We start from the raw sequence: 25,754 nt of genomic DNA, 5'->3' as shown, positions 1-25,754 counted from the left end.
TGGCCAAGGCCATTCTACCTGATACAAGCAACAAGTGCAGTAGCACCCCCAGAAAGTATAGGGAGAAACATCACTCTGCTAGGTGTTCTGGTTTTAGGGGTTTTTTTGTTGTTTTTTCTTTCCCCGACAGATATGCTCAGTGGGGGTATACTCAGCAGTCTTAACTGACTACATGTGAACCTTAACAATAAACAATATGTAATGTGTTTTTACCTTTTTCATGGTAAAAGCCATTCTGTTAAAAGAGCTTGAACATCACGGAGCGTATCCAGAACTTTTACCTCAAGAGCTTCTGTTGCAGGCTTAAATAAATGCACAAAAACCTCTAAGAGTGTTAGTGGGGAGCAAGCAGAATGCAAGCAAAGGGGATTCATCTGTTTTTGTCCTTCAGCTTTGTCTGCATTCAAAAGTGTGTATGACTTGGAAGTGGAGCTAAAGGCAAGTTTCTCATAGGAGACTCCCTTCTGAAGGGAACAGAAGGCCCAATACGCAGACCGGACCCATTTCTCAGGGAAGTCTGCTGCCTCCCTAGGGCCTGGGATAAAGATGTGAAGAGAAAGCTTCCTATCCTGGTACGGCCCTCAGATTATTATCCATTATTGATTTTTCAGGTCGGCAGTGATGAAGTTGCAACAAGAAGTCCGAGGGCAATTACGAGAGACTTCAGGGCCTTGGGACGACTGGTTAAGGGATCAGGAGCACAGGTAGTGTTCTGCTGTATCCTTCCAGTTGCAGGGAATGAAGAGGGAAGAAACAGGAAGAGCCAGCAGATCAATACCCGGCTGTGAGCCTGGTGTCATCGGCAGAATTTTGGAGTTTTTCATCATGGGCTGGTTTACATGGCACCAGGCCTGCTGGCAACAGACGGGGTACTCCTGTCTCAAAGGGGGAAAAGGATCTTTGCACAGGAGTTAGCAGGGCTCATTGAAAGAGCTTTAAACTAGATTTGAAGGGGGAAAGGGATAAAACCAGGCTCACTAGAGAGAAGCCTGAGGGCAGCCTGCCAATGTTTGAGGGACGGTGTGCTAGCGAGGTTCTTCGGTCTGCTGTCTCAGTGGAGACGGGATGGAGTTCCGTGCAGCAGCAAAGATGCAAGGGTTATTGATGTGTTAGAAACCACAGAAGCGCCTGAGAAGGGTCACATAGGAATTAGGGTTTCTGCCCCAAAAAAGGTGGTGGGATCAATAGTTCAACTGAAGTGCATCTACCCCAGTGCACGCAGCATGGGCAACAAACAGGAGGAGCTGGAAGCTGTTGTGCAGCAGGAAAATTATGACATAGTTGCCATCTCAGAAACATGGTGGGATGACTCACACAACTGGAGTGCTGCAATGGATGTCTATAAACTCTTCAGAAGGGATAGGCAAGGAAGGAGAGGGAGTGGAGTAGCTCAGTATGTTAGTGAGTGTTTTGACTGGCTAGAGCTTGACGATAGTGATGATAAGGTTGAGTGTTTATGGGTAAGAATCAGTGGGAAGGCCAACAAGGCAGATATCATGGTGGGAGTCTGTTATAGACCACCCAACCAGGATGAAGAGGCAGATGAAATATTCTATAAGTAGCTGGGAGAAGTCTCACAATTGCTAGCCCTTGTTCTCGTGGGGGACTCCAACTTACCAGATGTCTGCTGGAAATACAGTACAGTGGAGAGAAAACAGTCTAGGAGGTTCCTGGAGTGTGTGGAAGAAAACTTCCTGACACAGCTGGTGAGTGAGCCAACTAGGGAAGGCGCCCTGCTTGATCTGTTGTTTGCGAACAGAGAAGGACTTGTGGTGATGTGATGGTTGGAGGCCATCTGGGGCATAGCAATCATGAAATGACAGAGTTTTCAATTCTTGGAGAATTCAGCAGAACTGCTGCCTTGGACTTCCAGAGGGCAGATTTTGGCCTGTTTAGGAGACTGATTGACAGAGTCCCTTGGGAGGCAGTCCTGAAGGGCAAAGGAGTCCAGGAAGGCTGGACATTCTTCAAGAAGGGAATCTTAAAGGCGCAGGAGCAGGCCATCCCCATGTGCTGAAAGATGAGCTGGTGGGGAAGGAGACGGGCCTCGCTGAACAGACAGCTTTGGCTGGAACTCAGGAAATAACAGTTTATGACCTTTGGAAGAGTACTACAAGGATGCCGTGTGGTTATGCATGGAGAAAATTAGAAGGGCCAAAGCCCAACTAGAATTTCATCTGGCTACTGCTGTAAAAGGCAATAAAAAATGTTTCTATAAATCCATTAGCAGCAAAAGGAGGGCAAAGGAGAATCTCCATCCTCTGTTGGATGCAGGGGGAAACATAGCAACAAAGGCTGAGGAAAAGGCTGAGGTACTTAATGCGTTCTTTGCCTCAGTCTTTAATAGTAAGACTAGTTGTTCTCAGGGTACCCAGCCCCTTGAGCTGGAAGACGGGCACGAGGAGCAGAATGAAACCCCCATAATCCAAGGGGAAATGGTTAGTGACCTGCTACACCACTTCAACACACCCAAGTCTGTGGGGCTGGATGGGATCCACCCAAGGGTACTGAGGGAGCTGGTGGAAGTGCTCGCCAAGCCGTTTGCATCATTTATCAGCAGTCCTGGTTAACTGGGGAGGTCCCAGTTGACTGGAGGTTAGCCAACATGATGGTCATCTACAAGAAGGGCTGGAAGGAGGATCCGGGGAACTACAGGCCTGTCAGCCTGACCTCAGTACCAGGGAATGTTATGGAGCAGATCATCTTGAGTGCCATCACGCAACATGTACAGGACAACCAGGTGATCAGGCCCAGTCAGCATGGGTTTGTGAAAGGCAGGTCCTGCTTGACTGACCTGATCTCCTTCTGTGACAAGGTGACTCGCTTAGTGGATGAGGGAAAGGCTGTGGATGTTGTCTACCTGAACTGTAGTAAAGCCTCTGAAACCATTTCCCACAGCATTCTCCTGGAGAAACTGGCTGCTCATGGCTTGGACGGGCGTACTGTTTGCTGGGTAAAAAAACTGGCTGGATGGCCGAGCCCAAAGAGTTGTGGTGAATGGAGTTAAATCCAGTTGGCAGCTGGTCACAAGTGGTGTTCCCCAGAGCTCAGTTTTGGGACCGGTTCTGTTTAATATCTTTATCAATGATCTGGACGAGGGGATTGAGTGCACCCTCAGTAAGTTTGCAGATGACACCAAGTTGGGCAGGAGTGTTGATCTGCTCGAGGGCAGGAAGGCTCTACAGAGGGATGTGGACAGGCTGGATCGATGGGCCGAGGCCAATCGTATGAGGTTCAACAAGGCCGAGTGCCGGGTCCTGCACTTGGGTCACAGCAACCCCACGCAGCGCTACAGGCTTGGGGAAGAGTGGCTGGAAAGCTGCCCGGTGGAAAAGGACCTGGGGGTGCTGGTCGACAGCCGGCTGGATATGAGCAGCAGTGTGCCCAGGTGGCCAAGAAGGCCAATGGCATCCTGGCCTGTATGAGAAACAGTGTGGCCAGCAGGAGCAGGGAGGTGATTGTTCCCCTGTACTGGGCACTGGTGAGGCTGCACCTCGAGTCCTGTGTTCAGTTTTGGGGCCCTCGCTATAGGAAAGACATTGAGGTGCTGGAGCGTGTCCAGAGAAGGGCAGCCAAGCTGGTGAAGGGTCTAGTGCACAAGTGTTATGAGAGGTGGCTGAGGGAACTTGGGTTGTTTAGCCTGGAGAAAAGGAGGCTGAGGGGAGACCCTATCGCTCTCTACAACTACCTGAAAGGAGGCTGTAGCGAGGTGGGTGTTGGTCTCTTCTCCCAAGTAACAAGCGATAAGACGAGAGGGAACGGCCTCAAGTTGGTTGTGCCAGGAAAAATTTCTTCTCTGAAAGGGTCGTCAAGCCTTGGAACAGGCTGCCCAGGGAAGTGGTTGAGTCACCATCCCTGGAGGTATTTAAAAGACGTGTGGATGTGGCTCTTAGGGACATGGTTTAGTGGTGGACTTGGCAGCGTTAGGTTAATGGTTGGACTCAATGATCTTAAAGGTCTTTTCCAATCTCAATGATTCTATGATTCTAGGTGCCAAAGCTGCTAGCGACAATGGATAATTTAACATGTATTGTTTATTTATTTCTTAGTTTCTAAAGAATGGGTTATGAGTTGGTGTAGAAATGAATTGTATTAAAATCAGGAGTCATAGTGTCTAAGAAAGGGTGAGTCAGAGCGGACTATTCCGATCCATATCAATATTTGATTTTAATATGTTATAATCAAAAGCAGCCACACAGAATATTCTGTACAACTGTCATAAAAAAGTCCTTCTAGAAACAATTTCTCTTTCCTGAGACTTCGTCAGTGTTGAAATGTCTTCTGGATTTCACTTAAATTTGATAAGTTTATATATTAAAACTGTATGTCTTTTCCTAACCAGTTTGGAGAACTGGATTTTTATGTTGTTGTTGACTGGTGCTATTTTCCTCATGTAATTGGGAAAGAGCGTATTTGTCAGCCTGATTATCCACCTCCGGAGAGTTTCTATCTTGTCAAGTTAGAAATGGTACATTTATTAATGTATCTGAAACTTGGAAGTGCATACTTCAGATTCATTCCTTTTCACAGCATTGTTCAAACTAAGTACTGAAATATATGGCATAAACCAAAATACTTTTGCATCACCTACATGAAGCAGAATTTTGCACATATCACTAATCACTAATAGTGATTAGATCACTGATCACTAATATACCAGAGCTATGCGGAGGGACATAGAGTGTTTCTTCCTGATATCCACTAGTTATAGAGGAACATAGAACTAACTTCAGTCGAATACAGATGCAGTCATAACTTAATTGTTCCTGAATCTTCCGTGGAAAACATGGATGTTTGTTTAAGAAATGCAGCCTCGAAGGATATTGTTTTCCTCTCTTTTTTTCTCAATAAAAGTGAAGTGAAGCAAAGCAAAGTGAAGTGAAAGATAATAAATGCATCTAATCCCTTACCAAACTCTTTGGAAGCTCTCTGAAACCCATGACATGTAGTCATATGTTAAGTAAAGAAACTGCTCACATTTCTTTGACTGATGTGACGATTTTTGGTGTGGAATTCCTCAGACTATCAGATGCAGGAATTCCTGATGCAGGGAACCTCAACCAACACCTAGAAGAAAGCTATCAAATTAAATATTCTGTGATAAAAAATGAATATATTTACTTGTTTGATGTGCAAGAGATATTGATCCGTAGTGTTACATCTGCTAGAACCTGATTATCATTTCACTTTAACCTTTATAAATCAAAACCGAGCTCACTGAAGTTGAGTATTGCCAGCATAAAACTGGGATAATTAAAAGAAAACCAAAACAGGTTCTAAACTTTCAAATATAAAGACAAAAGCTTCACCTGATGTCAACCATCATCATAGCTTTATGGAAATGTTCCTGAGGTTGTTCTTTCTCTTTATATGTAATTCCTCTGTGATTTCCTGATAATTACTTTTTATAAAGCTGGCATGTAAAGTTGTCATGCTCAGGCAACCCTCTGGAACCCAAGTATATACTTTATTTCATTCTAAGAAAAACATGTTCCCAGTTGTGCAGAAGGAAAGAGGATTTGCATAAATATATTAGAAATCTGTCATTTATCTACCATTGAGACCCCTTTGTAGAAGCATGATCATCTCAGTTCTTTATTCGTATAAATTGCAGTATCATGTTATGTTTGATGACACACTCTCTTAATACCAGTTTCTTACAAAAATCTTAGGGATTCACCCTGACTAAATGCAGATCTTAGTATATCTGAACAATTTGTTCTAATGTTCCTTTATAGTCAATGGAGAGGAACAAGCACTTCCAGAGAGCAGTTAATCTCAACCAAAAGTCGTCATCTAAAGTCAAGAGAGATGACTCATGCCTTAGAAGTGCTTGTTTCTCTCACCTGACTTTTAGGGAGCTTCAGGTGACTAGCTCACATACATACATTTGAAGTTATGTGAAATGAATTTTACCCTTCTAATCAATTAATTTTCTGACCCTCCTATCTCAACATCATCCTGCTATAAATTCCAAAATTCTCTTTTTAAAAAATACCCTTTTCATACACCTGAGATGACTTGCCTTCCTTATTTATTATGGCAAATGTGTAAAAATGCAAATCATAAATCATTATCAGTTTAATGTCCTTTTGCAAACCATGCACAACATTTTACGTCAAAAGATTTTCAAACAACTTAATTATATGATACCAGTTTTAAAGCTGTGGTCCCCTGGAATGTTCTGCTTGCAACTCTGAGTGTATTTTATTCTAAGGTGGTAAGCAATATATTCAGAGTTTAGAAATACTTTCCTCCAACGAGAAAGTATTGCCTGTGAAATACATAACAATGCAAAATCAGAGCAGCATCTAAGAGGAGAAAAGGTTTTGGTAGGGCTCTATTTATTGCTAGTTGTTTCTCCTCCTAGCACCATACAAAACAATCTGCTGTTGTTGCTTCCAAAATGGCAAGATGAATGGTCCCATAGTCATCACTATTAAAAGGATAAGAACAGACTGGGAAAAAAAAAAAAAAAAAGAACAATTTTGGGAGAAAGGTGGAATCACTGATTATAACTAGATAAAATAATAACCATGTGTTATTCATTCATTTGATTATTATTCATTCATTCATTCATATGACAGTCTTTCAATATTAAAATATCATCTATCAAGGTATGATTAAATAATTTACATTTCAGTTACAACTTAGGAGTATGTTAAATAGCAGATTCTAAGGCTAGGTGTAATAAAATCAACAGTAGTAAGTTTCACTGAAAAGTTAAAAAAAGAATTTTATGAATCATCATTGGTGATGATTTTCATTAAGTTTTAAAAATTAATGAAGCTCCAGAGAACTGGAAAAAGGATAATTTTATTCCAACATTTTATAAAAAACAAATACAAGACTTTGAGATCATCATGTCAGATCAGCTGAACATGAGTCCTGTTGCAGTGCTGGGCCTGTTCTTGAATGTATAAATAGAAAGATGGAGAAGGAAAAGAAAAAAACCCTGAATTTGTTGATTTAGAAAGCAAATTCTACATGGCAAAATAGTCAGGATTACTATGAAAAGATTAACACTGGTTAATGATATTAAGTACATTATAAAATAAGAATGAGACGTACAATTATCCATTCAGACTAGCAAAAAGATGTAGCACAGTCATGAGTGAAATTCATCTCACCTGGCTTTGGGACATGTTTTTCTAGGTTCTTCAGCATATTAAATGTTCAAATAAAAGTTAAATTAATTTTTACATTGGTTAAATTGGCAATGAGTTTCTTACGAGTCCTCACAATTTCATTATGGGCAAAAAGGAGAGCACACCTTACATATGGATCCGAGAGAATTTGCTGTTTCTCTGATTAATGTTTTAACAGCCTTTCAAAGCGCAACAGTTCTTTTTAGTATAATTGCAGTGACGCTAATGCTTATAGCCCACATTCTCTATGATTGCTAATTCCTATTAATACACCAATTAAAACTGTCATACACCAGCTTCCTAGTGCCTTTGCTTTTCTCTGGTGCTATAGTCATGCCTCCTGTGCATTGCTCAGATGAATCATCAGTCCTGAGCTCTCCAGTGGGAGGAGTCTGATGCTGCTGATGGAGGTTTCTTCCATGATGGTCTTGGGCCTTCTCAGGGTTAATTTTGTTTGTTTCAATCCTGTATTTGCTAATGGGGCACACTCTTACCTACCCTCTGGGACCTTGTGCTTAGTTACAACATGATTACTTCATTTTTTTTCAGTCCCCATGTAGTATGTTAAAGAGAGTTATGCAATTTCACAAAGCTAAAAAAACAACAACAACAAAACCACAGTTAAAAAAAAATTACAATATAGCTAAACCAAACTCAGAATCGCAGGATATGCAAGAAACTCCTGACATCTGAGTATCTGAGTAGTTTGCCATTGAACACAGGACAACTTAGGCAATGGCCAGCCAATTCTAATTCAGGTTTTTCATATTTTCTTTTTCAAAGAGAGCTAAAATAAATTCAAGACGAAACAAGACCTGATGAATTCTGAAGTCTGTTGTGAGCAGTTACAGCTGTAAAGCCTGCAGTGTATCACTAACACTTGGCAACACTTAGCCCAAAGTTGGTTGGGCTACAGGTTTAATCTATTCTACCTGTTTTCTTACTGACTTCAGTGGTGAGTCTATAATCTATGAAATGGATTAATTTGAAATATGTGTTAATGAGGAGCAGGTTTAGTGAATCTCAAATATCTTTTTCTGGCACTTATCCTTTTGATCTCTCTCTCATATAACCTTCACAGGCAATGCCCTAATGAGTTCATTCCTTATAATTCATTTATATGTCTTGAAGACTTTATTCTACCAGCTCATTCTTCTGATACGATAAATGATTAGGGGATTTTGCAGTATATCTGGCACTGTGTACTACTTTGTAGTTAGGAATAGCTACACTGAATTTCCCACCTATACGTATTTCCCTGTTTGATATATTTTAAACAAAGATATTATGTATGTAATACTGGGCGGATTAATTTTTTTCCATAATTATTCTTTTCCATAATTTTTGAATGCCTTTTGTTTGCTAGGCTGTAGACTGTACCTGAGACATTCCCCTTGACTCCCAATAAGACAATGTATGTAAGATACACTTGGTTGGACTATAAATCTTTCGTAGAGTGAGTTTGATGCTTCTGGATTATTTGCATTGCCCACAAACAGAAGGAAAACATATGAGATCACCGAGCATTAATGGCAGCTGGCAACAGGCTAATACTTCCCCATAGGATTTTTCAAGTCATAATAAATCCGTAATATTATTAGGTTTTTCAGCTTTTGCTTGGATTTAGTTTATCTGGATTCCTGTATATTATGGGCTGATACTTAGGGTAATGGAAGCTCAACAGTTATGGATCCCCTCTGGACTGTGAAAGGCATTCTTGCTAAATACTATGTCCATAGTTCAAGGATGGATTTTAATCTGTCTGGTTATAATTTATTGAGTTCTATATGTTACCCTGACTAAGTGTGAATAAATTTGTAATATGTAATGTAGGCTGGTGAATTACTACCAAATTATAAGACTTCACAACTTGTTGGCCCACTACTAATACAGGGTTTTTAATTTATTAGACTATCTTAGATAATTAGATACATTGTGGTATCTTTATAATTTAGAACCACCCATGGCTCTCAGGAACAGAAAGGTTAAGCAAAGTGAATGAAAGATTGCAAATCTTTTAAAGCAATGACCTGGCAGTTATTTTACGTCACTTTGTGATCACTTTTTAAATACACTGTTATCAAAAACGTATGTATATGTATGTACTGATATGAAGAATCAGCTGAATAAATCCAATACATCGAACAAAAAAGTGCCCATCTACATTTTTTTCCTAGCCTTGTGTTTTATTCTTTCTTAGCAAAACCAGGAAGAGAGATATTCCTGGTCTTTCAAAAAAATAATGGGTTAATATATTGACAGCCCTGATTTTTGACTTAGGAGTGTACAAATCATAATTTTAAGTGTAACCAAAGAAAAATAAAGTTGTCATGCCACCCATGGTAAACGATAGACATTATTCACAGTAGTGATGCAGAAGCTATCTGTAGGATATTGTATAGCGGTTACTACAAAGATCTCATAAAAGGTGGAGATAAGAGGCACTGAGCCTGCAGATTAAAAAATCATTTAATAGTAATAAAAAGAGCTTGTCTGGCTCATCTTCGTTGTATTTAAAATGTCTTTTATATGTATTGGATTTATACTGATTGAAAACTCACCACTTCTTTTTTGTGACTGAATAATTAAGACTGATGAAGTTCGTCTGGGCTGACAGACTTAAAAGATAGAGAAACACATTGTTAAATCTGTGATACGCTTGCAGCGTTGATCCAGCATAACTTGATTTGTCATTGAAGTCTCTGAAAGTGTTGTAAATGACATAGATTACCATCGTAAGTGTTCACAGGAACTGTTCAATATTGAAAGTAAACATAGGTCTGCTTTGCTGTCTGTCGTTCTTCAAGCTGTCTGAGAGCAAAACAAACTTCTGGAATAGCTTTGGTGGTTATAAAGTAGGAAACGTGCCAGTGGAATAAACCTGATTAACAAATTTTCTAAGAAATCCTAAAATGACCGTTAAACAGCATGATGCAGAATTGTTAAACACAAGTGACCAGTATTACCATATGCTGTTTAGGAAAGCAAAAACAGTCAATAAATCATGCAGTTGCTTATTGCATTCATTCATCTGTGGGTTGCTGGGGCAGTAGCAATGTAGTTCAGTCTTGAAGGTTTGTTATTGTTTAGACCACATTGTAAAAATCTATTGATTATCCATGTGCAGCATGATTTATTCTTTCATCTGATATTTGTGCTCTTGGTAATGGGATACTGAGCTGTGGATTGTAACAGACATTTTAGATCACATACTTTATGGTTTTCACCTAGGAAAAAGTAATAATAAAAACTTGAGAAGGGCCATAAAAACCTTATTCATATTGTTCTAAAGAGATTATTATAATATCATTATTTTACTAACATTACCTACTTTAACAAATTTCATCTGAAGCATTGGCAAAATTTGTGTAAAAGACTGAATCTGCAGTTACAAAACCAGCCATTTTCCTAGGAGGCTTTAATATTCTTTACACGTTATTATTTTAAACCATCTAAACCAAGAATCATTTTGACTTAAATTTTTGTCTTTGCTATTCTGGCTGCTCCAAGCTTTTATATGAAGGGTTCTTGAGTTAGCGATAGCTGGGTATCTAGAATTCGGTTCAGTTACCTAGGCACAGCCATCTAGTACCATTTTAAATGCAAAACATCCACGCACAGCCTGGAGATGTGATACAGGACCTGCAGGATACCCATGCCTTTCCGGACAGGCAGATAAATGGCATCTACAATTGAAAAAGGTATTAAACACTTTTAGGCAGCTAAATAAAGCCTCCATAGTAGGGTTGTACATTCTTTGCATTCCTTGTTCCCTCCAATAAAAATGAGATGTAATGTACAGTAGAATATTTAGGGCTGTAATTTAGCTGTCCATTCATATGTGCCTCCACATGAGCTAGATGTCCAAACTGCCTTTATAGCTGGTGGAGATCTCATCCTTGGTCCAGTTGCCTTAAAGCGGGCATTTTTATCAATCTGATATGCCCTATCTGATATGCTGTGTCTCATCTGTTGCTCCAGAAGGACATGGGTCTCCCATACGCATGTCCACACCTACAAACGTGGGGTGGTGCACGGGTGTCTCAGGTACGATCTGGCATGAGGTGCTGAGGTTGAGAAAAGTCACAGAGGCAGTGGTGATGCAGGCAGCTGTGGTCTACAGAGTTACTCAGCTGGCACTTTGGTGTGTCAACTTGCGGGATAAACTGAAGAGGCTTTGCTGTATTGAATAGGTCTCCATTGGTGGGAGCCTAGCTCCAGGCAGGGTCCTGACTTCAGGAGTCTGACTTTTAAAACAAATCAAATTCTTTGCTGAATCACTGTGATATTTGGCATGTATGAATGATTATAGCGAAATTCAGTTTAGGAGAGATGCACATATGTATGTGGACAGTACTGAAAAAAAAAGACAAATGGGATGCACTTTCCTACTCTTTACTGTGGGCAGTCAACACTTTTTTTCTTACTTACGTGAATGTTAGAGGAATGGAAAAGAGAGAAATAGTAAAATCAGTCTTAAAGGTGGTGTGAAATAGGAAACTAAGAGTTAATAGATAACAGCAGAGGAATAGAGGTAATGACTCTGATTTATAAGCGTGTATCTAATTTTTATTGGAGAAAGCAAAGTATACATAGAAAGTATAAGCAGATTAGTTTAATATGTCTTCTCTGTGATCTTTTCAAAAAGTGCAGTTTGAAACCCACTGAAGTCAGTGAGAATCATTCCACTAACCTGAACAAGCTTTTTATCAGAATATGAGACATTTATTCTTATGCACAGACATATATTAAAGATGTGATAGCCAGTCTTGGTTATTATATTAAAATTATTCTGAGTTTTCTACTGTTCAGTCCGTGACTTAACATCAGACTTCAGATTGCTTCAGTAATTGCCTGACATAGTTTGACACTATTTGGTTCTGCCTATTTTTAACATCACTGTTTGGACAGTATTAACTGTACTTCTTGGTTTTGCTCACTTTATTTCTATAGAGTCCCATTAAAAAAAAAAGTGTAAAAAAAAAAAACATGAAAACTTGTAAAGCTTGAATGAATAAAAGAAAGTTACTGAGTCATAGCCATCCAGTGGATAAAATGGGTTAATACTTGTAATGTGTGTTTCTATGTATTTTTAATCTCAACTCTAAGGTAAGTTCCCTTTTGCTCTATATATTGCTCCTTTGCCTTCCCTGAAGTGCAAGCTTCTCAGGCAGACCTAGGAAATTCCTCAATGCAAACACTCTTTCTGTTTTGAAAACCAGCATTTTTCCTTACCTGCAAATCATAGATCAAGTCAGGAGAGAATACTTCTCCAGTATACTTTAAGTGTTTTATTAAAAACTACTCAGTGTACTTAAGGATTGCCACCTAACACTTGAAACGAATTGTAAATTTATCCATTCAGGCTTTACCAGTTATGCAGATCTTGAGGCTTAGAGAGGGTGTATCCATCACAGTGCTCAGCAGAGCAATTCCGCACATTCCAGCACTTTGCTTGACCATAGCAATTGCCAGACCAAACAGCATTGTTCTCATGTGTGTTTGGTACCTCTCTTTCCTTCGGAAGACAAGAAGACAAAACTGTTTGATCTTTTAAAAGTTAAGTTTTAATGGAAGGGAAGAGTTGTTTAAATTGTTTAATGTTACTTTTGCCCATCCATTTAGGGTGGTAAGAGGAAAGAATTGAAGTGGAGTGACTGAGAGCATTTAGCTTTCTATTGCAACTTGCAGAATGAGTCATGAGATGAGACAGCTAACGTATGTATATACATAGACAGATACAGTAAGGCTTTATTGTATTTTGTAACTTAATAACTCAGCTTACAATCAACTTCCTTTTATATTTTTGTAGACTGTGTTTAATATATCCTGCCAAGAAAACATACGGATTATTAATTGTGTTGTAACATTACTTGTAAGGTGTTTTACTATATACAAAAGACAGTTGTCACAGTTTGTGAGAAGTTTGTCTCTTTATAAATTCTAATGCAAAAATGCATTCAGGATAAATTTAGTTCTGATGTAATTGTTTTAAGTTCTTGCTCTAATTTCGTATTTTTTAAACCTTAAAAATAATGAATTTTTTTTATTTATTACAGAAACCTTTGAAATGCTTATCAGACTGGCTGAGAATTACACAAGCACACTTCTCTGCAATGCATATAGAAACATGGCTGCTGAGGCTCCTACATGTGTTCCGGAGTTTTTCACAGATGTTGGACTCTTCATATTTGGCACAGACGTTAGCACAGAGAAATTTGTCAAGAGATTTTCCGACACCCTGTTCCCAGTAGTCTACAACCATGTGATTAACCCTGGTCTGACTGATATTTCACTGGAATATGCGGAGTGCCTCCGAACGGTAATGTTTCCAAAAAGGCCATAGGACAAATGGGAAGATCACTGTTACCCAGCCGAACTTTCTTGCAGGCTCTGAATTTGGGGATTGAAGTGATCAATACAACAGATCATCTGCATTTCTCTAAAGACTGCGGCAGAGCTTTACTGAGAATGCGGTACTGCCCTCATTGCCAAGGGCTGACTTCTAGGTAAGCCCTGTATGGGCTACTGCCTCAACGTCATCCGAGGCTGCTTAGCTGACATGGCAGAAGTTGATCTTCATTGGCGAGGATATATTCAGTCACTGGAGGAGCTCTCAAGTGCCATGAGTGGAACATACGACACTGAGCACATGCTTCTAAACTTCCATTCACTTCTTAATGACGCTCTCGTATAGGCTCACATCAATGGACCAGGATTGTCTGAGCAGGTAAGAAGCTGTTTTTATCCACGCTCGGTGCAAACATGACACTAAGGAAAGTAACACTGATAACTGTTTCTTGTTTGGCCATTTTTGTTGTGATGAATGCGTTGGTATCTGGGTTCAGCTTTATTCGACAATGCATTTTTCCAGCGCTACCAGTTTTTATTTGAATCATGCACATGACCTGCTAATTTCCCATATTCTATTCACAAGTTTAACATCAAGTGGAGATTCAACATTTTGGCAGTGTTTACAGTAAAGGCTTTTCAAAATGAAAAGAATTCTTGTGTGGAAATTATCTTTTCCCATTTCCCATGAAACCACAGCTTTTTTCAGAATTTCGCTGAGTGAAAATTTTTGTTGCACAATCCAATGGAAAATTCTATTCCTTCACCCTTCTTATTTAGAAGTTAACATTTTCAGTAGATGCACTGAATAGGTTTAGGTTTAACTTTAAAACTGCGTCTGTTAAGTTCTGCTGAACAAGGGTGAACAGTGGAAAGTGTCATTAAGTTTGGAAGCTTAAAATATTAACAGGAAGACAGTAAATTATCTGCTGAAAAACTGATTCCACAAATATTCTATAAAACCAGAATAATACCCTAACATTTGTGTAAATGAGAGTGTTAAATCTCAGTGATAATATTTGTTTGCAGATTGGAAACTTGTTATATGGCATACTGAGAATAATTTTTAGGAGTACAAAAAAATGTTTTTCGTGAACATAAAAAAATTAATTGCTTTATTGTTATATGCACATAATGATAAATTTAAGCAATCCTTCTTTTAGGTACCATTGGCCTGTCTTAAAGAACCTATGACTTCGCATATATTATTTGCGTAATTTTGCAGGTTTCAGATAAAGTAGCACAGTTCATTTGTAACATGAACTAAGTCCTTCCTTACATATACTTGAGAGAAGAAACAAGTTATGTGAGAGCTATGTTAGCTGTGAATGCATGAAGTGAAGAATTTAAGATACTGTTAGGGAAAATACACATTATTTAGCTACGCATTAGAAAGAAAGTATATCTGCAAATTTATGAAGGTTATGTGAGTAGCAAAATTTTAATTCTTCCTACGTTATATGTAATACACAATACATTTTGTAATTGTATTTTCCTCTCTACTTGTACATGCAGACTTCACTGACAGTGACATATTCTGTGTTTAATGCTGGATTGGATATCTTGGTCTGGGGAGATGCCTTTAGTTTTACAGTATACACAGGTCTAAACAGGGTGTCTGGGTGTCAGTGGTGTGGCATCAGCTGAGGTGCAGTAATACGTCTAGGACTACCACAGCCTGCCTCTTTATGTGACTAGCTGAAGTTGAAGCAGTGTCTTCTGCTAAGCAGCTGATATGACCTCTGACAACAAACAACTTGACCTAATATAATAAATAGAGGATTCTTCCTTTCTTACTAAGCCCTACAGTCTGTTAAAATGGGTTCTTCATCGTGCTTGTAGTCAGTGAGTAACAGGGAAATTGCCCATTTCTATGAATCTCCCATTTCTATGAATTTATGCCAGCCAGCTACATTCAGCCAGAATCTCCTGCTGCTGAACTTCCTTGAGAAAAACTGATTTTTTTTAAAAGGTTTTTCGCTAACAGTTTGGCTCAAAAGTGGCTCACTGATGTCTGTCTAATTCCTAATATGTTTCAGAGCTACAGCTGCCTTTTAGGGATATTCCCTGTTCCTTTTCAGATTCTTTAGGGATCTTTTTTGCCTACAATCTTCAGGAACAAGCTAGAATGAGAAAGTAAAGGCTCAAGGGAAGGACTTCTGTTTTCTGTTTCATCCTGGGTCATTTAGTTTGGAAAGGTTTAGACTTGGATTTTCAACAGTGAACCATCATTGGCCCAGACTTAAAAGTCTCTCAGCACACTTATGTTTTCAAAATGAAGGTTTTTAGTCTCCAAAATAGTATATTTCACTCAATTTTAGTAGAAAATTAAATGGTTGAAAAGCCCTCCACCCAGCGTTTCGGCTTAATGAAAATTTCAGATTGATCCAAACTAAAATGCTTTATTTTGATATTCCTGAAAACTCTATGCCTTCCTTCTCCCCTTCCATTATGGGATGTAAGGAATAGTAAAATCTCTTATGTAATGATATTTTGTGCCAATGTGTTTGTTTGAAGATCAAGTGTTTACTTCTGTTATGTTAAGATCTTCTCATATAGAATCACTTCCAAACTTTAAATATTTCATTTTTCACTCAATCTGCATTAGATGTATGCATTTAGACATATCTTTCACTTAATCTCTATGTTATAATTGACCAGTCCTTTCTTTCTTTGGTCTATTATTTGGTCAAATAAGACTATGATCCATTGATCCCTTGAAACATGGTGATCTAGTCAGTCAGTTCTGATTTGCTCAGTATGGCTTGAGTATATTTCGTATTTGCCCATAGATTAGGTATCAAGACCTAATTCTGACATGTAATAAATACAGTCTTTCAGCTTTAAGAGGCAGAGGACATGAATTCTGTTGAAATTGGCTCATTAATATTTATTTATTTTATCTTCAGAGTGACTCATGAACCATTTCAAATTTTGATAAGCAATTAATGCATCAGTGATTCTAACAGACACAGAAAATATGATTATGAGCCAGAAAATAATGGCTCACTTAGGCACGCAGCAGTGTCCACAGTTTTAAAAGTGAATTTGATCACAGTAAGTACTGTTATAAGTTTTAAAGAAGGAGACAGAGAAAAAAAAATCTTTAAATGTTTGGAAGTATGATATATGCATATGCAAATGTTAATATGAGAATCAAGAGAGTATCCTGCTTAGTGATACATGTATTTGTACAGCTCTTTATCTAATCATGTGTACGTTCGTGTAAATAACTATATGTAAAGGATTTTTTTCTCACATGTTGCATGGATGTCTATATTTAAATCTAACGTATATTCATACTTTAAGCTCTGCGTGGTGTGGAAAGACCACTAATGCCTATATAACATAGCTTCTTTTTACAAAACTCTTCTTTTCCAGTAATTTACACCTTGCTCCTGTTTCTGCTTGGGTCAGCAGAGCAGTGCCACGCTGTCTCCAGCTGGAATTTTTGTTTCCCTTTGTTCTTCCTGTTTCAAATTCACACCTTTAATTCCTGCCTCCCACAGCTCCACTGACTGACAAGTGCGTGCAGCATCTGTTCATCATCTCTATACCTGGACGTTATTCTATCTTATTCTGCAGAATCTAGCGGAGTTGTGTGGGTTGTGCAACTATTGGGATATATATAGATGTTCACATATATATATATTGACATATATTTAATGATAGTTCTGTTCTATGTTCCTGAAGTCTATGTATGTCCATTTATGCACTGTTTATGCTCAGTGCATAGTGGACCCTATGCTTTTTAGCTGGTAGGAGTTGGAACAAATTTTTTAGCAGACTTACGTGTGTATGCTCATGCAGATACAACGTAATAGAGGTTTAAGAGAGCTGCACCATACAAAACAAGAACAGTATTCATTATTAAGATAATCTGAAAAAGATGACGTGTAGTTCTTAAGCACTGGATAACAGGTAAAAATGTGTATTGCTACAAAGGACCTTGTGGATTCATCCTATGCTTCTCTTTGTGCTCAGCCTGAGTTGCCCCATGCCGGTCACTGAGCTTGCATATAGCCAGGGGAATCCCCGTTGAGGCTAATGAATGCACAAGAACTTTGTAACGCATTTAAGCCCCATTTAAGGAAAAACAAACAAACAAAAAGCCTATGGAAACTTGTTTACAAGTTGTAATAAATTGTTTCATGTTACCTCCATTCTGTTATGCTAGCCACTGTCAATGTTAAGAAAGAAGCACAAAGATGTTAGCAAGATTTACAGAGTTTTGGTGTGGTTGCATCCTACAAACCCCAGAAAAAGAGCGTGTTTCTGTTCCCTTTATGCGTGGGTTAATGGCACAGCCCCATGCCATGGAAGGGCAAGTTTCTGTGTCACTCACAGTGTGGTTCAACGGCAGTTTAAGCCAGTCTCACCATGGGTTGCCCAAGTCCTGCTCTGGCATCATCCTCAGCTGTGTGTTTCCACCCTTTTCCCTGTGTGCGTGCTGCTTCGGCCGCTGAATGTCAAGCTGGTTGAGGGAGCTGTCTGTAAGAGAGAGTCTCTCTCAGCCATGGTATTGTTTCGGTGTGTGGAGACTTGTGCTGTCATGCGCTGGGTAACGCAGCAGCTGAGAGGTCCATCAGAGTGGAGCAGAGGACCTGAGAGGAGTTGAAATGGGTCCGAGGCAAGAGCTGAAGGAATAGGGGAAAGGAACAGGACAGAAGAGAAAGAGAGAACTTACAAAGCTTTATAATTAAATCTTTCCTCCAAACTTTACATTAAACTGTTGTTCTTGATTCCCAAAAGATTAATGGTGTTTGGGATTCCTATTGAATGAAAGAGATGAAAAGGAATATTGATCAGTTGTTCATTATGTATTCTGGGCAGTGATGATTTGGGGATCTGAAGGAAAATGAAGTATGTGACCATGATATGAAAAGCTATATATGCATATAAAAATGTGGGAATCAGAAGCACAACAGAAAAAATTAAAATCACACAGACAAATTCTGGCATTTCCTAATTTTGAAAGTGAGGAATTTGTGCTATGTGTTTGGTATTTTTGTATGTAATATAAGCCTACAAAAATTTGGAATGGGATTTTCAAAAGCACTATGTTTTCACTGTGTTGTAACTGATGTGGACTTTCACTGTATCAGTTTTCCAAACAGTTGGAGATAATGAAAATGTCAAAATTCTGGAAGTTCTCAAGTCCTTTCACTGATCTTAGACTAATCCTGAAAGAAGATCTAAGTTATCTGTCTTCTAAAAAATATGCATAATTATATTGTATTAAAAGAGACTTTTGTGTTGCTTTTCTAAAATCTGTCGTCAATACTAGAAAAAAAGCAAGATCTTTCTTGTGTCATAGAATGCTAGCAGGAAGAAGAATTTAATAGACTGTATTTAGAGCTTTATTTCCTTATTGATTATTTTTGCTTGAAATGACTAGCTATAAACACTTAAACAGTCAGAACTGCTGTCATACAGTGATGTTTTAAATTTAATATTGCCATGAAGAGACATATTCACAAACATTATAAATAGAATATTTGTGGTTTTTTTCTATTCCTTCTAGGGTCTGTTTTATGTAGCTACCTTTTATTGGGGTCTTTCCAGCGAAAAGTCACACAGCCTTATTCCGTGCCATTCCAGAAAATGGAAGTGCTGTAGAAGTGCACTAAACCAATTAATTTTTTAGATTTAAAAAAGGAATGGAAAGGTGATGAAAAACATCTTTTGATAATCCCAAATACATACAAAACATACACCTGCAAGCTGTAGTGTAATTGCAGTTTTTATTTTTGGAAAGGAGTAAGCTTGATTGTCAACAGAAGACCAGATTAACAGCATTTCTAATTGTGGGAAGTGCTGTGCCTGGGTATTTGGTAACTTTCATAGCTTTACAGGTTAAGGCACTTAAAGAGATGCAAGAGATGAGCATCCTTTGAAGTAACTATCCTGTGAACCCACTTCCTTAGTATCTAAAATCTAATTTATTTACTTACATGATTATATGCCTATAAAAACAACAGCTTTATGCCTACTGCTTCATAGCTACTGCATTTTGGTTGCTTGCGTAGAGTGCATTAGTCAATCCTGTGAAGTAAGTTAACAAGCTATTTGAACTTATATTAAAAAATAATTAATTTTGTCACTATTTTTAAGAAATTTTAATATTAGAAAATGCCTGTTACAAACCCTTTATATAAATCAGGTCATGAAAGAGATCTGAAATTAATCACTTTAAAGTTGTAGCTGTCACAGAGAGCTGTACTCAGCACACCTGAAATGGACTTCCGTCTCTATTCTATGCATATAAAAATACACAGTACAGTGTTAACCAAAAATGGTTATTGATTTGATAACAATCAGAGATATAATTACAGTATTTTTCTGTAAGGGAAATATTAGGCTGTACTTCCAAGTGTTATTTATAACGTCCACCCCTGATTTTGCTTGAAAAACTTATGAGTTATCCAGCTAATAAAAATTGAGGAAAACAGAAGAATGGAAGAAAAAAATAAGCATTTCCGTTAAAACTGGAAATTCAGGAAAATGGAGTAAATGAGGAAAATAAGAAACATTTCCCCTAAAACAATTCAGCCTGTCTAAACAATGTCATACAAATGTCTTCTAATGTTATTTCAATGTGTTTCAGTCCACCCAACAACATGTACACAGAAGGGACATACATTCATTATCAAATGTAGTGACTATTTTGCCACTAGCTTATCTTCTTTTGCCTCATTACTGGAGGAACCTTTCATTATTTTTTGATTTTGAGGACTGTGAATGCTGCGTACCCTTTAGCAAAATGGGTAGTGGCTTTAACCTCTAATTTTGCTTCTTTGGATTTTGTATTCTTGCTTCATAGTCTTAGCATTATTCACGCGACTCTGACTTTTGGACTTTGAAACTTTTAAAAGGAAATAATGGATGTTTACTCTCACCACCTTAGTTTTCTCATGACTTCAACCTAAAATGATGCATTCAAGATGTTATTTTTAAAATAAATATTAAAACAATATTTTATAAAAGGGGAGGTTCAGACTTGATATTAGGAAGCATTTCTTTACCGAGAGGGTGGTCAAACACTGGAACAGGTTTCCTAGAGAGGTGATCCGTGCCCCAAGCCTGTCAGTGTTTAAGAGGCATTTGGACAATGCCGTTAAAAACATGCTTTAACTTTTGGTCAGAGCTGAAGCGTTCAGGCAGTTGGGTTAGATGATCGTTGTAGGTCCCTTCCAACTGAAATATTCTATTCTATTCTATTCTTCTATTCTGTTCTGTTCTGTTCTATTCTATTCTAAATGTTTTTATGAAATGGCATAGACTGAAAATCAAAACCCTGGTTAAAAAGAAACAAAATCTCTACACGTAAGAAGAATTAATTATGTGAAAACATAATTTCACAGCCTAATTTACTGTATATACTAGAGTAAAACTAGCAATTGTTATAGAAAAGCCTAGTAACTTATTATTTTACGAATTAAGCAGATTACACAGCATTGTCTAATTTATGACTGCTTTGGTTTATTATCCATATTGTTTATATTTAACCTGCACAGTAAATTTCTCTATTGCAAACATTCTAGGTATGCTTCATCTGATTGGATATAGCTAAGTTTAGACGAATATCTAGCTGGCTCTTCCAGATAGCTGACTGCATTTGTCTGTCTCCCTTCATAAGAGCCCTGTTTAACACAAGGCTCCAGGTGCACATGGCATGGTGAGAAAAGAGAAGCACTGTCAGTGCTGCAGGCAGAGTTTCGTGCCTTAGGATGGCCCCAGTATGGACGGCTGACCTAGCTCTGCTAGCTCCTCCCAAACTTTGGTCTTATTGCCACTAGCAGTCAGGAAAGCAGCAGGGAGACAGCCTGATTAACAGTGCCTTTACTTTTGGCATCAAACAGCCAAACCACTCTGTGTATGTGTAAGTATGGATGTATGCCCATGTCGTGTGTATGGTCAATTACTGGCTTGCAGTTTCTCACTAGGAAAGAAAAGGATGATTATCTCTGAAATAAGATGCAGAGGGATGGGGAGAAAGGGAGTGTGAGTAAGAGCGAGGGAAGTGGATTGGGGTCCTGGGTAAGATGTGCAGGTCCCCCACACTCTTATCGACCCTCTACTCTTCACAGCCTTAGGTTACAACAGTGGCACAAGAGCCAGGGCACTGCCAGGTTTCACTGTCAACAACATCCCATAGCTTATCAAGAACGCAGTGTACAGTGCAGGTGGTTGTAGCTGTTTTAAGCACCTCACTGACATCAACCAAGCAGAATCCGTCACTGGCAAGAAGTCTCTGTCGCCATAGGCGAGGGCAGGAAGGCTGGGCAGTTGGTAACAGGAGGTCAGCAGAGTACCCAGCACCAGGATCCCACTGCCAGGCCAGAGCACACTGCTTCCATGGGGGGATGATGTAGACACTGCTCGTTTTCAGAGAAGAGCCCCCACCAAGGACAGACCACAGTCTCCTAGGGCAGAGACCACCTGTGATGTGAAAGATACAGTAGCTCAGATGTGTTGCATCTTCTTCTTTAGCTGTTCCTCTCATTTTTCAGATTATATGTGATACAGACTACTTCTTCACTTGGCTTTTGACCTGTCTCTTCACCTGTGCTGTTTCCTTTAAAAGCAGACACCTGTTTGTTTTCATGCCTTGTTTCCACGGCAAAGTGTGTGACACTGTTCTCTTGTCATCCAGCATACCAGCTCTTGAGTAGCATTCTGCTGCTGCTGCCAGGGCTCTGCTACAGGATCTGTTAGGACTGCAAGGGACAAATGTCCTTGTTGAGCCTGTCCCTGTTCACCCTTTCTTACTCATTCTGCCTGGGCTGTTTTCACCTTCTTCCTCTAGGCATAATGCTTCCTTTTCTTGCTGGAAACAAGTGTGCAGAATGCTGTAAGCACTGAAAATGTCATTGATGCTTTCCAGAGCATTTTTCAGGGCACTGCCAGACTGATGCAGCCAGTGTCATTCTGTTCTGGGGATGTCAAAAGCCTTCATTTCTATGGTGATGAGGGGGCAAGGTCATAATTTCATTTTTCAATGGGCAAAGAGGGTGAAAAATCTCAGCTGGAGGGAATACAACACTACAGGCTTGGGGAAGAGTGGCTGGAAAGCTGCCTGGCAGAAAAGGACCTGGGGGTATTGGTTGAGAGCCGGCTGAATATGAGCCAGCAGTGTGCCCAGGTGGCCAAGAAGGCCAACGGCATCCTGGCCTGTATCAGAAATGGTGTGGCCAGCAGGAGCAGGGAGGTGATTGTTCCCCTGTACTGGGCACTGGTGAGGCTGCACCTCGAGTCCTGTGTTCAGTTTTGGGGCCCTCGCTATAGGAAAGACATTGAGGTGCTGGAGCGTGTCCAGAGAAGGGCAGCCAAGCTGGTGAAGGGTCTAGTGCACAAGTGTTATGAGAGGTGGCTGAGGGAACTTGGGTTGTTTAGCCTGGAGAAAAGGAGGCTGAGGGGAGACCCTATCGCTCTCTACAACTACCTGAAAGGAGGTTGTAGCGAGGTGGGTGTTGGTCTCTTCTCCCAAGTAACAAGCGTTAGGACGAGAGGAAACAGCCTCAAGTTGTGCCAGGGGAGGTTGAGATTGGATATTAGGAAAAATTTCTTCACTGAAAGGGTTGTCAAGCCTTGGAACTTGCTGCCCAGGAAAGTGGTTGAGTCACCATCCCTGGAGGTATTTAAAAGACGTGTGGATGTGGCTCTTAGGGACATGGTTTAGTGGTGGACTTGGCAGTGTTAGGTTAATGGTTGGACTCAATGATCTTAAAGGTCTTTTCCAATCTCAATGATTCTATGATTCTATGAATAGATGGAGTCTCCTATGGGAAGACTTTCTGCAAAAACTGGGGGAAAACATGAGAGGACTTGTGGATAGAGGACACTGTCCTGTTGATGGTAGTCAAGATAAGTGTGCTGCCTGTCAATCTTTTCTTGCTTCAGATGTTGATTTGGAAGAGACACACGTCATGGGGGAATTATAAGCACCCTGGTATCAGCTGGAAGAACAGCACAGCAGTGAACAAGCAATCTAGGAGATTTCTGGAGTGCATTGGCAACAACTTCCTGGCATAGGTGCTAACGAAGAAGAGCGCTCTGCTGGACTTGATACTCACAAACAAGGAGGAATGTGTCAAGGATGTGAAAGTCAGGAGCAGCCTTGAGATCCTAAGAGTTCAATATCCTAAGAGGAGAAAGCAGTGCAAAAAGGAGGACCACACCCCTGGATTTCAGAAGACTGGATTTCAGAAGACCAGATTTCAACCTCTTCAGAGATCTGCTTGGGAGAATCCCATGGAATATGGCCACGGAGAGTAGAGGGATCCAGGAGAGCTGGTGGATATTCAAGGATCACCTCCTCCAGGCTCAAGAGAGCTCTATCCTGACAAGTAGGAAATCAAGCAGAGGCATCAGGAGTCCTGCATGGTATAAAGCAAAGAGCTCTTGACTGAATTTATAAAAAGGGAGTGTTTTAAGATGTGGAAGCAGGGGCAGATGACCCAAGAGCAGTATAGAGTTGGTGTCCAATATTGTAGGGATAGGGTTTGAAAAGCCAAGGCTGACCTGGAGTTGAATCTGGCAAGTGATAGGAAAAGCAGCAAGAAAGAATTCTACAAGTACATAAACAGCAAAAGTAAGACAAGGGAAAATGTGTGCCTGCTGCTGAATGGGGCACGGGAACTGGTGACACAGGATACAGAAAAAGCTGAGGTATTCAATGCCTTCTTTGCCCTAGTCTTTACTAGGAAGACTGGCCTTCAGAAATTAAGGATCCAGAGACCAGGGGAAAGGTCTGGATCAATGAAGACTTACACTCAGTGGAGAACAGGTTAGGGCACTAATCTTAGAGCACTTAAACAAACTGGACATACATAAGTTCATGGGGCCTGACAAGTAGCACCCACAAGTGCTGAGGCAGCTGGGTGATGTCATTATGAGGCCACGCTCAATTATCTTTGAACGGTCTTGGCAACTGGGAGAGGTTCCTGAAGACTGGAAAAAAGCAAATGTCTCCCCTATCTTCAAAAAGAGTAAGAAGGAGGATCCAGGAAACTACAGGTCAGTCAGCCTCACCTCGATCCTTGGGAAGGTGGTGGAACTTCCAAACAGATGGACAAGAAGATGATTGGGAGTAATCAGAAAGGATTTACAAAGGGGAAACCATGCTTAACCAACTTGATATCCTTGATAGGGCAGCCAACTTGATAGGATATGGGTAGAGCAATGGATGATGTTTACCTTGACTTTACTAAAGCCTGTGAGAGTTTGTGCTGACAAAGTGCACTGTGAGGAAGACTGAAAACTGGATGAGTGGCTGGGCCCAGAGGATTGTGCTCAGTGGCACAAAATACAGTTGGAGGCAAGTCACTAGTGCTGTACCTCAGGGGCTGATACTGGGGCAAATACTGTTTAATGTCTTCATCAGTGGCCTGGGTGATGGGACAGAGTGCACCCTCAGCAAGTTAGTAGACAATACAAAACTGGGAGGAGCAGCTGTTACACCAAATGGTTGTGCCATTCAGAGGGACCTCGGCAGGCTGAAGAACTGGCCTGAGGAATCTCATGAAGTTCAACAAAGGGAGATGAAAATCCTGCACCTGGGGAGGAATAACCCCATGCACAAGTACGTGCTGGGGGCTGATTGACTGGAAAGCAGCTTTGGAAGAAAGGACTTGGGCGTCCTGGTGGACACCGAGTTGAACATGAGAAATGCCCCTGCACACCAAAGAAGGCCAACAGCCTCCTGGGCTGCATTAGGCAGGGTGTTACCAGCAGTCTGAGGGAGGTGATCCTATCCTTCTGCTCAGCATCTGGAGTGCTGTGTCCAGTTCTGGGCTCCTCAGTATGAGAAAGGTATGGACTGACTGAAGTGAGTCCAGCCACAAAGATGATTATGGGACTGGAGCATCTCTCATATAAGGAGAGGCTGACAGAGCTGGGACTGTTCAGCCTGGAGAAGAGACTTGGGGAATCTCATTAATGTGAATAAATACCTGATAGGAGACAACAAAGAGGAAGGAGCCAAGCTCTTTTCAGTGGTGCCCACTGACAGGACAAGAGGCAATGGGCAGAAATTAAAAACCATGAAATTCCATGGAGCAGGTTGCCCAGAGAGGTGGTGGAGTTTCCATCCTTGGAAATATGCAAAAACCAACTAGACATGAACCTGGACAACCAACTGTAGCTGACCCTGTTTGAATAGGGATATTGGATTATATGACCTCAAGAAGTCGCTCCCAACTTAAAACAATTCTGTGAATCTGTGAAATTACTTAGAAGGTGGGTGCATCAGGG

General features: G+C 40.0%; 1 protein-coding gene across 1 annotated transcript in view; it reads left to right on the top strand.

The window, feature by feature from the left end:
• GPC5 (glypican 5) overlaps positions 1-25,754 on the top strand; it is a 732,586-nt gene that overhangs the window by 94,940 nt on the left and 611,892 nt on the right. Inside the window, 3 exon segments of the mRNA XM_052785786.1 lie at positions 13,208-13,465; positions 13,468-13,652; positions 13,654-13,878. Coding sequence (XP_052641746.1) covers positions 13,208-13,465; positions 13,468-13,652; positions 13,654-13,878 — 668 coding nt within the window.

The sequence above is a fragment of the Harpia harpyja genome, chromosome 4 (genome assembly GCF_026419915.1).
Source record: "Harpia harpyja isolate bHarHar1 chromosome 4, bHarHar1 primary haplotype, whole genome shotgun sequence".
Lineage (NCBI taxonomy): Eukaryota > Metazoa > Chordata > Aves > Accipitriformes > Accipitridae > Harpia > Harpia harpyja.
Note: the sequence above shows the minus strand (reverse complement) of the source record. Positions and strands in the feature narration are given on the sequence as shown.